Source organism: Labrus bergylta, chromosome 9, assembly GCF_963930695.1.
Source record: "Labrus bergylta chromosome 9, fLabBer1.1, whole genome shotgun sequence".
Classification (NCBI taxonomy): domain Eukaryota; kingdom Metazoa; phylum Chordata; class Actinopteri; order Labriformes; family Labridae; genus Labrus; species Labrus bergylta.
This window is the reverse complement of record NC_089203.1, coordinates 28,596,044-28,610,912: the sequence shown is the minus strand read 5'-3', so window position 1 is coordinate 28,610,912 and position 14,869 is coordinate 28,596,044. Positions and strand designations below refer to the sequence as shown.

At 39.6% G+C, this 14,869-nt stretch overlaps 1 gene segment (V, D, J or C); it reads left to right on the top strand.

The window, feature by feature from the left end:
* Positions 1-362: 362 nt before the first annotated feature.
* LOC109979995 (Ig kappa-b4 chain C region-like) lies at positions 363-2,177 on the top strand. The segment is given in 2 exon segments: positions 363-578; positions 1,662-2,177. A coding segment is annotated over 1 exon segment (306 nt).
* The last annotated feature ends 12,692 nt before the right edge of the window (positions 2,178-14,869 follow it).

Here is a 14,869-nt window from a genome sequence, read left to right as displayed (position 1 = left end):
CATCAGGGTTGTGTGGGCTTCATTTCAGAGAGACGGATGTTCATAGAGGAGAGGAGTTTGATTGTCTGGACTTTACCTGTGAAGCAGCAGCAGAGGAGGAGAGTCCAGATGAGGACGCAGATCAAAGTCATGTTTTTGGATGAGGAGGAGGAGGAGGATTTCTGTGTCTCCTGTTGTGATGAAGGACAGCTGTTAGTCCTGCAGTGTTCAACTCTCAGGACTTTAAACTCTCCCCGAGCACTGGAGCATGCTGCTGCTCATGCAAAGTGGCTCTTTATGGAAATGCTCTAACTAACTGGGGACTTGGATTATACCAATTATAAAGTTAATTATTTTAACTTTCAATAAGACATGTTTTTAAAACCGTGTTCATGCTTCTGGAGAAATCCCCGGAATAAAATGTCTTCATTTTGAATATTAATGGAAATGTATTCTTTATACTTTTCAGTTCATTTGAAGGTTTTGCAGATAAGAGCATTTTTTTTACTTTCTTTAGTGAGAGGTTTTTGTACGGCGACTCAATGAGTTTGCATCACTGTGGTACACATTTGGTGGAGGAACCAGACTGGATGTTGGAAGTAAGTCAAATATTAACCCTTTGTATGTCAAGAGATTATTTTATTTTGAAATGCAAGGCTGAAAATGACTGACCCAAACATTTGTGTGCATGTTTTTCTCTGTATTTAGACTAAAAACGAATTTTTAATGAAACACAAAATCGTATCAAAATAAATGTCAAATCTGAAGCCAAAGTCATCATTTGTTCCAGAGTAAATGAGTGTTATCATTGTAAAGGTGAAGTTGCATCTTGAGGGCTGGTAGTTTGAGTACGATGTGTTGAAGTCAGAGAGCCGTGTCTCTGTGCAGTGAGAGGTTTTTGTACGGCGACTCAGTGACTTTGTATCACTGTGGTACACATTTGGTGGTGGAACCAGACTGGATGTTGGAGGTAAGTTTCTGTCCGATTCTAAACAGTGTAATGTAATCATGAATTATTTGTTTTTTTTGTTTACAATGCAAAAAAACATTTATACATTTTTACATTATATTTTTTTCCTGTTTGTGTTTGTCCTCCTGTACCATCTCAGGACAGATCGTTTACATTCAGTTCAGCAGCTTCAGATTCATAAAAAATAATTCTCTGGTTTCAGATATCTATTCCACATCAACGATAACTCTTAAAGGCCCTTATTTCATTTTGTCATTTTGAATAAATTGCTCAAAGGGAAGTTGTAAGAATTTTGAATGAAAATGTTCAAAAGTCTCTGATCTCTTTCTGCAGATTATGTCACTTAAGATTTTTTAGCCTTTTATGATTTAAAACATGTTTTATTGATAGATTTGGTTCATGTTTCCACTCAAGAGTTAGAAAAATAGGTATTTCAAAGGTTTGAGTGATTTGATGATTTTTCAGCGTTTTTATTTTAAGTCCAGTGTATTCTGGTCTCTCCGTACGATGATCGTCTCTGTGTTGATTTGCATGACAGATTTCTGAGAGGGAAGTGAAACAACGTGTGAGTGACTGCTGAAGCAGAAAAAAACATCTGACAGAAACTCCTTAAAGGAGAAACTCTGCTTTCAACTGCAAAGGTGTCCAGGAGTGATGTGTTTGACTGACAGCTGTGTGGTTCCTGTCCTCTGTTCTGATTGGTGTCTCCTAGGTGAAGCCCGTCCCACCTTGATGGTTCTGCCCCCTTCCAATGAGGAGCTGCAGCAGGGGAAGGCCACGCTCGTGTGCCTGGCCAACAAGGGCTTCCCCTCGGACTGGAGTCTGGCCTGGAAGGTGGACGGCATCAGCGGCGGCAGCTGGGAGGAGAGCAGGGGCCCTGCGGTGATGGAGCAGGACGCTCGTTACAGCTGGAGCAGCACCCTGAGGCTCTCTGCAGGCCAGTGGACGAAGGTGGGCTCTGTGACCTGTGAGGCCACCCAGGGCTCCCAGACGCTGGTCTCAGAGACACTGAGGAGGGACCAGTGTTCCCAGGACTGAGCTGTATCACCTGGACTCTGCTGCTGGTTTCCCCCTGCTGTTGTTTCACTTCTGAAACTGCCCTCAGTTTGCACGCTAAATGCCTTCTTTCCCTCTCTTTGATTTTATGTTTCAACGTTAATTTTTCTTACCTTTTGTATTGACAGTTTTTCTTAAAATGAGCAAAAGAATAAAAATGGAATCCAACAGAGTTCTTTGTGCATATCTTTCGTTTCTTAACACTGTTATAACTGTGAAGAGTCTTCATAGTCTCTCAGGTTAACAATTTTTGAACCGGCTTTGGTAAGTTTACCTAAAACATAAAAAAATATATAGCAATGGAAAACTTCCAAATAATCTTATATCATTAAAATCTGCTGTTGAAGAAGTTGAAATGTCTCAATCTGATGACTGATGTGTTGAATTGTTAAATCTCTGAAAATAATGAAGGTAGGTAAGAAATGTGTTGGAAGTAAAACGGATGGCATCATCTGCATAACGTGATAAAACATTGCTTCTGGCATGTTGTTCAAAGCCTACTCTGTGGTTTAAATATATTAATTAAGATCATGAAAACACACATCGTGGAAAGTTTATGCAAAGGTCTCTTTGTGTTTTGCATATTCTGTTTGGATGTCAAAATAAAAAGATTTGAGACGTATCTCAAGAAAAGACATATTAATCAATGAAAACAATTCAAATGTGTGTTAATTTTAGACAGTAGTAAACTCCTTCTTTAACCTGTGAGTGCTTTGGGTGCTCTGCTTTTCTTGGATATAATTAGGAGGACTCTAATGGAAACAAGTTGGTAACCTCTGAGGTAGTCGACGACTTTAAAAAGACTTAAAGAGTCTTATACAACACATATAGTTCTGTCAGTGCAGACTAACCTTTCCTCTGCAGGGCACCAGTTTAGCTCAGTTGATAGAGCAGGCGCTGTATTTTATATATTTGTGGCGACAGTAGCTCAGTCTGTAGGGACCTTGTTTGGGAACCTGAGGGTCGCTGGTTTAAGTCCCTGTACACATCAAAGTATGGAAGCTGCCAGGTCCCAGGTCACTCTCCGAGTGCTATAGAGGTGTCCTAGAGCAAGACACTGAACCCCCAACAGCTCTGTTGTGCTCCCTGTGTCGCAGTGTGTAGCAGCCCCACTGACATCTCTCCAGGTCCTGATTGTGTTAGTGTGCACAGACATCATGTCCACAAGTTTTCAGATGTTACTGCTCTCGTGCACCTACTTACCCAAGGCAATAATCTGACCAACAAAAACAGAGATTGAATCTTTAGTCAGATAGTGTGATGCATATTGAATGTTGGAAAGTATTATTGATTTTAGAAGAAAGAAAGACGATGTTTCCCCTCATAGCAGATCCAAACTGTCCAGTTTCACAAATATGTCGATGTCTTCATGGACAGTACATTAAATTAGAAAAAATAACCCTGATGTGGCTTTAAAGAAGGCTCAGTCAAGACTCTTAAGGAAGCTTAGATCCTCTGATTTTAGCAAGAACCTTCTGTATGTTTTGTATCTTGGCTAGTGTCCTCTTTTATGATGTTCTGTGCTGGGGGGGGCAGCTTCTGTTTGGATGATACAAATAGGATCAATAAGCTGATCAAAGAGGCTGGCTCTGTGATCGGCTTTACCCCACACTCTCTTGAAGTCACCTTTGAGAAGAGAACGAGGACAACACTAAAAATCTCTTCATAAATATCTGACATATGCCAAGGGTTCATTTTGAAATGCTAAGTACTGTATAGTGGAAATATATGATATTGAATAACTGATTGTGTAGTTTTTGTATTACAGGGAAGAGGTGATGGAAACCAGTCAGTGTAGTGTTTGAGTGTGTGTCCTCAGTGAAGTGTGTCAGTCTCTGCAGAAGCTTCCTGCTGCAGCAGTCAGTCTGGTTTCTGTTCAGGCTGACTGAGGGAGGTTTTTGTACGACGCTTTTTCACTGTGTGAACACATCCTGACTGTTGATGCTATGATAACTCTGACAGTAGTAAACCGCTGCGTCTTCAGTCTGGACTCCACTGATGGTCAGAGTGAAGTCAGAGTTTGATCCACTGCCTGTAAAACGATCTGAAGTCCCTGATTCTTGAGTGCTACCATCGTAAATCAGCAGTTTAGGAGTTCCTCCATCTTTCTGTTGGTACCAGGCTAACAAGGGTTCGCCAAGAGGAGTAGTCTCTACATCCTCACTGGTTGTACATGATAAGGTGACGGAGGCTCCCAGAGCAGATATCACTGCTGCAGACTGAGTCACTGAGACCTGTCCTCTGGACTCTGAGGAGACAGAGACAAACACATGAAGCAGCATCAGGGTTGTGTGGGCTTCATTTCAGAGAGACGGATGTTCATAGAGGAGAGGAGTTTGATTGTCTGGACTTTACCTGTGAAGCAGCAGCAGAGGAGGAGAGTCCAGATGAGGACGCAGATCAAAGTCATGTTTTTGGATGAGGAGGAGGAGGATTTCTGTGGCTCCTGTTGTGATGAAGGACAGCTGTCAGTCCTGCAGTGTTCAACTCTCAGGACTTTAAACTCTCCCCGAGCACTGGAGCATGCTGCTGCTCATGCAAAGTGGCTCTTGATGGAAATGATGGATTTCAATCACTCAATGAGCTGATCTGATGATGAGTCTTTCAAGTATTTTAAAAGTTTTCTGAAAAGTATTTCAGAAGCTTTAACAATTATTTTCCCACAAGTTTCAGTTTTTCATATACACAATTCAAACAACATTTAAACTATTCTTTAAAACCTGAAAAAGTTTTTTGCCAACTTTTTTTGTGTTGCTTGTGTTTGCCCTTTCTCAAGGATTAAAAATGTTCTTTTAATAAGAAAAATGTTGAAAGTGGATACAACATATACAAAGACTTATCACAGAATTACAGCGAAATTCTGAATTTGTATTTTGCAAACCAAACTTCACTGCATCTAAAGTCTAAAACAAGTTGCTCATAAAGTCTTGTTTTAAGTAGTGAAACGTGTCTGTTGTCACGGTTAAGCAGTGGTGCCTGTCTGTTGAACGGTTGCTGAGCTAAGAGAGGGAAGTGAAATGTTTTAGACCAGTTTCATCTTCTCTGAAGAAGACTGACAGATGCAGTCGTGTCCTCGGCTGCCACTTACGAGAAAAAGGGTATTTGACCTCCCTTAATTATCATTGATCTCTCTCTCTCTCTCTTTGCAGTGCTGCTCCACTCCAGTGTGCATCGGACTCAAACATTTGAGTTGGATACAGCCTGACTTTGCAGAGTATAAGTCTGGACTAAACAAAAAAAAGGCATTTGGGAGATTTGGTTTTCCATCTAGCAGCACAAAAGTGTCAGCATGACGTATTTCTAGTCATGTGACTTCCTGCAATGTGACAATTGTACTAAGAACCCAAATGCACAAATCCACAAACACTTAGAATTTTTTTATAACTCATCTGATTTTATTCTATTAAGGAAAATGGCTATGCCCATATTAGGGTTGTGGCAGATTTGATTGACAGCTCTGCGCGGTCTGCAGGTCAGGAGGCTAACAGCTTGATCCGTCTGATTTCTCCTCTTTCTTACTTTGTTTGGAGAGTTTGTTTAACACATATCTGACAACATACATGGCTTGCTGTGCGGTTAACAGACCATCCAACAAGTTGATGCTTCAGTTTTCTTCGGTAAGTGATATAGTAGTGTTATATTTACTGCTTACTCATGTGTTTATATTTACGGACCTAGCTTGTTTAGAGTTAGCTTGTAAACCAGTCGGCTAACTGTGTAGCTCATTATTTACATTATTTACATTATTTACATTATTTACATTATTTACAGTCAATGGTTTAGAAATGTTTGTTGTTAAGATGTTGAAAATAATGAGTTTGTGTGATGTTAGAAGCTAAAGGTTCATCTCGGTGGTTATCTGACGTTATGATGAATGTTATACTCCACCTAAATGTGGACATTAAAAAACAAACTTTGTGTAGTAATTATCCGTCAGTAACATAAACTGAACTGAACCTAATGTGCTGTGTAGGTTATAGAGGATGACATTAAAGTTACATGGTTGATGTAGTGTCTTAAGATTTGAGCAAACTGTTAACAAAAATCACTTTGTAAGAGCATCTGTAACCATTAAGAACTATATTAATAACCAGATTAATTTTCACTGAACTCATACATAGAATATAGCTGTAGAAATATAAAATATAAATAACATGGAATGAAAATAAGATTTAAAGCACATAGATATAAAGTATAAGAAATAGTTTGAAGAATACAGTCATGTACTGAGCTCATGTTAATAATAAATGAGTTACTGTATGTTCTGTACTAAAGCACAGAGAGTTGGGACCTGTTAATGATTTAAATAATTCAGGTTATATTTGTTTCATGTTAAGATGAAGTACTATCCACAATAAACTGCTTAATTTTTCCTCACCCAAAATCTGAGACCATTTGATGTGGAATATCATTGTGTGAGTGAGAGAGCTGAAAATAGAATGATTACAATAATGTTTATCTTCTTAACTTTGAATAGATGTTGATTACCTGAATACTGTACCTTTGTTGTCTGGGTAGTACACTGTTGAATTTATAAATGTGCTCTTACACACAGATGAATACAGAAAAATAGATGAGAACAAAAAAATGATTTAATGAATAACTGATATTTTCTCTCTTTCTTTGCCATCCTGAAGACCTCTCACTTAAAGTCCATGTTCTTCTGGATCCATGTCACATGCTCGAGCTTCTTCTGAATGACTTTTCAACAGTCGAAGTTCTGCTGAGAGAAGATGGCCAGCAAATAAGACAGCAGTACATCAAGGAGCTCCACAGGCTTCAGGAGGAGGAGGAGGGTTTGCACCTTGGAAGACTGTATTCATGCTGTTCAAATAAAACTAGATCTCCTCCAAACAACTTGCAATCAAACTATTTTCTTCCCATTTTAAAACCCTTTGTCCAGTTTAGATGGGAGAAGTTGATATTATGTGATATTGATCTGTGAAGACTACATTTCTAAATCATTTTTAACTGTGTTTTTATTCACAAGTTATTGATCTTATTTACTCTCGATGTATCTTGATTTAAGAATGGGGCTGTGTTTAAGGTCATCATTTTGCAATGACTCTGTTACATCCCATTTTAAGAAATGAACTGCATTAGTATTTATCAAAAGAATAAAAAGTTGTGTAAAAGTAGACTTCCTTCCCTAAGCTATTGAGTTGAGCATTAATGCACATTTTAGTCTTGTCATTTCAAATCTGAAATGTATACTCAGAAGTAGACATAAAGGAGTGCATTTATATAGAAATATTTATTTAATCTGAAAAACAACATGAAAAAAAGTCTGTTTTTACAGCAGAGATGAACATGTTTACAGCTTGGTACAAAACAAACAAATAGGTGTGATTAGCTCATGTCTCGATGGACACACACTGTACGGGGGGTGAATGTTTTGATGACTCATCAGTTTTGATTTGATGAAGGATAAGAGTTATTCACAATAAGGCGTGTAGCTGACCAGCTTGACAGGCGGGCGCGGTGTAACGGTTTGTCAAGAGGCTTAAAACCTGTCTCAGCTCTCAGCCTGTGGGTGACATCACTCAGGCCATCCGGGGGAGACCTCCCTCACAGCGAGCTGTTGAAGAGAAGCAACTGAAGTCCACCCCAGAAGAACCAACAAATACAGATGTTGTTGAGGCTCAGGTTTCTTCCTCTGTCTCTGCAGCTCTCTGGGCACCTCGACGGACCAGTCACCAATAATCCACACTGTGTCTATAGGAGAAATACAAAGGTGTTCAATTAATGCCTCAGACAAAATGTACAGTTAACTACATGTGACAGCTCAGGCTGTTTTTTTGTTATGAGCCACATCTGCAGGAATAATATTGAACAAGGTAGCTGCAACTCATCATAATAGATGCCAGTCTTAAACACTATTTTTTCTAATACTTAGTTTTTGGTGTGAAGCTGACACTGTCCACAGACTCCATGACTTCACGGGGTTCAATAGAAAACAAATATCTTATAATAAATACTAAATATTTATTTTTCAATTGTCATGTTCACCTCATCGCTGTTGACATCAGTAAATATAAGACACAGACATTCCTCTTTTTGTCAGAACAGTAACATGAACTGTATGCTTTGTAATATTGATTTCTTCTGGATGTCTCATATTTATTTACAGTTTATGGATAAAACTTTGTTAATGTATTTCTCTGCTAACACTGACAAAGTCTAACTGCTCTGACAAATAACTAATAACCATGATTGTATATTTAAAAAAGTGTAGTTTTAAGACTTTAATTAAATATTTGAGTAGAATATAATTAGTTTTAACTGTGTTGTAGAAAAGTTAAATGTTAACTTACTGTTTAGTTTTCTCAGGATGAGCAGGAGTAGTTGATGATAGCAGCCTAGCTGTTAGCTATGCTGTGAAGTGGACTGCTAACGTCGAGCTGAATGGGCGGAGTTAAGTCCCGCCTTACTGCTGTCGCTAGGTTGATCCGAAGTTAGGTTGAGACTGCAAATCCAATATGGATGCGGCCGTCGATTGGACTCATTTTCTGTCTATGTAACAGACGGGTCAGGGTTCATCCAGTAATATTTACAGTCTATGGTCATAACGAGCCAAACTGTCCATCAATCCGATCACACACTGATGGTGATGCCTTCAGGAACCATTTGGGTTGCTTCAACTGGGGATCGAACCACCAACTTTTCTGACAACCAAACCACTGTACCTCTAAGCCACATCTTCCCCATAACATTGACAGTATTATTTTGTTGAAGGAAGTATTAGCTTTAGGTAGTATATTGATTTTATAATATTGGTTCTAAATGAAATACGATGTCTTGAGTTAGTTCTTCTTATAATTATCTCTCATGCTTAAAAAATGTGTCCTTGTCGTCTTGTATGTTTCATTCATCTTGCTTTAAAGCATTGTCTTCTTCCGTTTGATGAATAGTTTCATATTATAATTATCAGTGTGGTATTTCAACAAGACAATGTCGTACCTCTGTCAGTATCATTTCCCTCATTCAGCCACCAGAGGGCAGCAGAGTACATCTTTTAAAAATGGCCTTCTATCCTGCTCAGTTCATCCACCAGACTCAGATAATAAATGAGATAAGAGATGAGATGAGATTCAACTTTATTGTCATTACACATATACAAGTATAGAGTAACGAAATGAGGTTTGGCATCTCACCAGAAGTGCAAATAAGCATAAAGTGCAAGAGTCTGTGTTATGTACAGTAATTATAAAATTTACAGATGTAGACTAAAAAAAGTGAATTATTAGGTATATCTGGATGGCTGGATTAATGGGATGCTATAAATATAAATAAATGCAATAAATATAAGTGTAGTGAAGTGTAAATCCAGACTGTTAGTGAAGCAGCTCATTCAGTCTCCACAAAGACTCTCCTGTAAGGACTCACTGAAGAGGATCACTTTACACCTCATAGAGACGAGGACATTCAGCTGACGTAGTCACAGGGTGTGGCATGAAGCTACATTTCAGTAGTTCTTGAGTAGTTCTTGAAATTAATGATGATGTAATGGGTGTGAAGATTTGATGGTTATGTGTTTCTAAGAAGATGCTCGTGCATTTTCTTATCTATTTACAGATTATATCAGTTTTCTACATATTGACTTGTTTTTTCTTATTTCAGGTTGAATATTTTGACTCCATTTTGACTGTTTGTTTCTTTTATGGATCCAGAAAGGAGCCAGTCAAGGTTTTGTTTTCACACACTTTGCATTGAATGGAGAAGCAGGATCCAGATACCTGTGATCACTTGAAAGGAAAAGAAACTGTGCCTTTGAGGTTTGGGACTTTTAATCTTTCAGAGTCACTTCAACTCTACAATTCACTTAGCAGACGCTATTATCCAAAGTGCAACACAAGCGAGGATCTAGAGAGGAGGAAACAAAGTCAGTAAGTGCAAATGAACAGCTTTCAGTCTGATCTGACACACAGATGCTGACAGGAAAGCACAACTTCAACAGCTGTTCTTTAGAGTTCTAATCAGCATCAAAACCATCCTAAATATCGTGATCATCATTACCAAACAACACCATCTTCATCTTCATCATCATCATGAAGGTCATTGGTGTTCATAAAGAGCTGGGTCTTTAGCTTTTTCTTAAAGGTGCAAAGGGACTCTGCAGATCCAATGAAGTTTGGAATTCTTTTCCACCACCGGGGGCGACAGAGGAGAAGAGTGTAGTTAGAAACTTAAGAACCCGTCCGGTTCAGTTCGGTATGGTACACATGTATTGGTGTTTCTACTGTCATGAATACTTTTTTGGCACGCTTCTGTTGGGGTGCCAAGCGTACTGAACCGACTCTAAAGGTTGGAGCTAGACACACTGCAGTCTGTTGATTGGTCGAAAGAAGAATCTTCACTTGACAGCGGTAATAAAGGACAAACACAAAACGCACCACGTTTTGGAGAGAGTCATTAAAAGGCTGTTTTTTGTTTTTATGCGACTATATGTCAGCGCGTAGCTCCGCCCCATGGACGACCTGGGAGATGCAATCATTCATTTTTATTTACTGTGTCACATTCTTCTTCTTCTTTATTGAATGTCTTGGCTGTCTGTCGTGCCGCTGTTGTTTAATGATGTACGGTTGGCTGTTGAAACGCAAACAAGATCAGGGTTTACCGTGTCAGACTGTACTGAACCAAACCAGACCGCTTGGTGGAAACGGGGCTTTAAGGCCCAGGTTCAGTTGGACATTTGTGAACACCTTATAGAGGCAAATAAAACCACATAAAGTGCAGACTGGCTCTTGTATAGTGTTTGCTTCCTCTCTTATTCAAGTACTGCTATGTGTTGCTTTTATCCTTCCCTAAACATTGGCTGTTATTGTGTAAGTTGAAAAGTTGTTTTAGGTAAAAGAGTCTGCAGGACAGTAAACTAAACTGAGCGCACATTCGTGAGTGTGTGTCTTCAGTGAAGTGTGTCAGTCTCTGCAGAAGCTTCCTGCTGCAGCAGTCAGTCTGGTTTCTGTTCAGGCTGACTGAGGGAGGTTTTTGTACGACGCTTTTTCACTGTGTGAACACATACTGACTGTTGATGATATGAAAACTCTGACAGTAGTAAACTGCTGCGTCTTCAGTCTGGACTCCACTGATGGTCAGAGTGAAGTCAGAGTTTGATCCACTGCCTGTAAAACGATCTGAAGTCCCCGATTCTCGAGTGCTACCATAGTAAATCAGCAGTTTAGGAGTTCCTCCATCTTTCTGTTGGTACCAGGCTAAATAGGGTTTGCCGCCTGTAGTAGCTACATCCTTACTGGTCCTACATGAGACAGTGACAGAGGCTCCCAGAGCAGATATCACTGCTGCAGGCTGAGTCACTGTGACCTGTCCTCTGGACTCTGAGGAGACAGAGACAAACACATGAAGCAGCATCAGGGTTGTGTGGGCTTCATTTCAGAGAGACGGATGTTCATAGAGGAGAGGAGTTTGATTGTCTGGACTTTACCTGTGAAGCAGCAGCAGAGGAGGAGAGTCCAGATGAGGACGCAGATCAAAGTCATGTTTTTGGATGAGGAGGAGGAGGAGGATTTCTGTGTCTCCTGTTGTGATGAAGGACAGCTGTCAGTCCTCCAGTGTTCAACTCTCAGGACTTTATACTCTCCCCGAGCACTGGAGCATGCTGCTGCTCATGCAAAGTGGCTCTTTATGAAAATGCTCTGACTAACTGGGGACTTGGATTATACTAATTCTAAAGTTAATGATTTTAAGTTTCAATAAGACATGTTTTTAAAACCGTCTTCATGCTTCTGGAGAAATCCCCGGAATAAAATGTCTTAATTTTGAATATTAATGGAAATGTATTCTTTATACTTTTCAGTTCATTTGAAGGTTTTGCAGACAAGAGCATTTTTTTTTACTTTCTTTAGTGAGAGGTTTTTGTACGGCGACTCAGTGAGTTTGCATCACTGTGGTACACATTTGGTGGAGGAACCAGACTGGATGTTGGAAGTAAGTCAAATATTAACCCTTTGTATGTCAAGAGATTTTTTTATTTTGAAATGCAAGACTGAAAATGACTGACCCAAACATTTGTGTGCATGTTTTTCTCTGTATTTAGACTAAATTGAATTTGAATGATTTTTGTTTTTAATGAAACACAAAATCGTATCAAAATAAATGTCAAATCTGAAGCCAGAGTCATCATTTGTTCCAGAGTAAATGAGTGTTATCATTGTAAAGGTGAAGTTGCATCTTGAGGGCTGGTAGTTTGAGTACGATGTGTTGAAGTCAGAAAGCCGTGTCTCCTGGACTCTGCTGCTGGTTTCCCCCTGCTGTTGTTTCACTTCTGAAACTGCCCTCAGTTTACACGCTAAATGCCTTCTTTCCCTCTCTATGATTTTATGTTTCAACGTTAACTTTTCTTGCCTTTTTTATTGACAGTTTTTCTTAAAATGAGCAAAAGAATAAAAATGGAATCAAACAGTGTTTGTTGTGCATATCTTTCATTTCTTAACAGGTTAACAATTTTTGAACGGACTTTGGTAAGTTCATCTAAAGAATTAAAAATAAAATAGCAATGGAAAACTTCCAAATAATCTTATATCATCAAAATCTGCTGTTGAAGATGGTGAAATGTCGCAATCTGATGACTGATGTGTTGATTTGTTAAATCTCTGAAAATAATGAAGGTGGGTAAGAAATGTGTTGCAAATGAAACGGATGATATCATCAGAATAAAGTGATAAAACATTGCTTCTGGCATTTTGTTCAATGCCTGCTCTGTGGTTGTCAAAATTAGATTTAAATATATAAATAAAATCATGAGAACACACATTGTGGAAAGTTTATTCAAAGGCTTTTTGGTAGGGTTAGGGTTAAGACTGTTCTGCATATTCTGTTGGGATCTCAAAAGAAAACGATTTAATACTTAACTCATAAAAAGAGATATTTATGAATTAAAACAATTCAAATGTTTTTTAATTATTGACAGTAGTATAATCCTTCTTTTACCTGTGGGTGCTTTGGGTGCTCTGCTTTTCTTGGATATAATCAGGAGGACTCTAATGGAAACAAGTTGGTAACCTCTGAGGTAGTCGACGACTTTAAAAAGACTTAAAGAGTCTTATACAACACATATAGTTCTGTCAGTGCAGACTAACCTTTCCTCTGCAGGGCACCAGTTTAGCTCAGTTGATAGAGCAGGCGCTGTATTTTATATATTTGTGGCGACAGTAGCTCAGTCTGTAGGGACCTTGTTTGGGAACCCGAGGGTCGCTGGTTTAAGTCCCTGTACACATCAAAGTATGGAAGCTGCCAGGTCCCAGGTCACTCTCCGAGTGCTATAGAGGTGTCCTAGAGCAAGACACTGAACCCCCAACAGCTCTGGTCCGCTCCCTGTGTCGCAGTGTGTAGCAGCCCCACTGACATCTCTCCAGGTCCTGATTGTGTTAGTGTGCACAGACATCATGTCCACAAGTTTTCAGATGTTACTGCTCTCGTGCACCTACTTACCCAAGGCAATAATCTGACCAACAAAAACAGAGATTGAATCTTTAGTCAGCTAGTGTGATGCATATTGAATGTTGGAAAGTATTATTGATTTTAGAAGAAAGAAAGACGATGTTTCCCCTCATAGCAGATCCAAACTGTCCAGTTTCATAAAGTACATCATACAGTACATCAAATAGGAAAAAGGACACTGATGTGTCTTTAAAGAAGGCTCAGTCAAGACTCTTAAGGAAGCTTAGATCCTCTGACATTAGCAAGAACCTTCTGTACGTTTTGTATCTTGGCTAGTGTCCTCTTTTATTCTGTTCTGTGCTGGGGGGCGCAGCTTCTGTTTGGATGATACAAATAAGATCAATAAGCTGATCAAAGAGGCTGGCTCTGTGATCGGCTTTACCCCACACTCTCTTGAAGTCACCTTTGAGAAGAGAACGAGGACAACACTAAAAATCTCTTCATAAATATCTGACATATGCCAAGGGTTCATTTTGAAATGCTAAGTACTGTATAGTGGAAATATATGATATTGAATAACTGATTGTGTAGTTTTTGTATTACAGGGAAGAGGTGATGGAAACCAGTCAGTGTAGTGTTTGAGTGTGTGTCCTCAGTGAAGTGTGTCAGTCTCTGCAGAAGCTTCCTGCTGCAGCAGTCAGTCTGGTTTCTGTTCAGGCTGACTGAGGGAGGTTTTTGTACGACGCTTTTTCACTGTGTGAAAACATACTGACTGTTGATATAGTGATTACTCTGACAGTAGTAAACTGCTGCGTCTTCAGTCTGGACTCCACTGATGGTCAGAGTGAAGTCAGAGTTTGATCCACTGCCTGTAAAACGACTTGAAGTCCCCGATACTCGAGTGCTACCATAGTAAATCAGCAGTTTAGGAGTTCCTCCATCTTTCTGTTGGTACCAGGCTAAAAAGGGTTCGTCGTCGTCCGTAGTCTCTACATCCTCACTGGTCCTACATGAGACAGTGACAGAGGCTCCCAGAGCAGATCTCACTGCTGCAGGCTGAGTCACTGTGACCTGTCCTCTGGACTCTGAGGAGACAGAGACAAACACATGAAGCAGCATCAGGGTTGTGTGGGCTTCATTTCAGAGAGACGGATGTTCATAGAGGAGAGGAGTTTGATTGTCTGGACTTTACCTGTGAAGCAGCAGCAGAGGAGGAGAGTCCAGATGAGGACGCAGATCAAAGTCATGTTTTTGGACGAAGAGGAGGAGGAGGATTTCTGTGGCTCCTGTTGTGATGAAGGACAGCTGTCAGTCCTGCAGTGTTCAACTCTCAGGACTTTAAACTCTCCCCGAGCACTGGAGCATGCTGCTGCTCATGCAAAGTGGCTCTTTATGGAAATGCTCTGACTAACTGGGGACTTGGATTATACTAATTATAAAGTTAATTATTTTAACTTTCAATAAGAC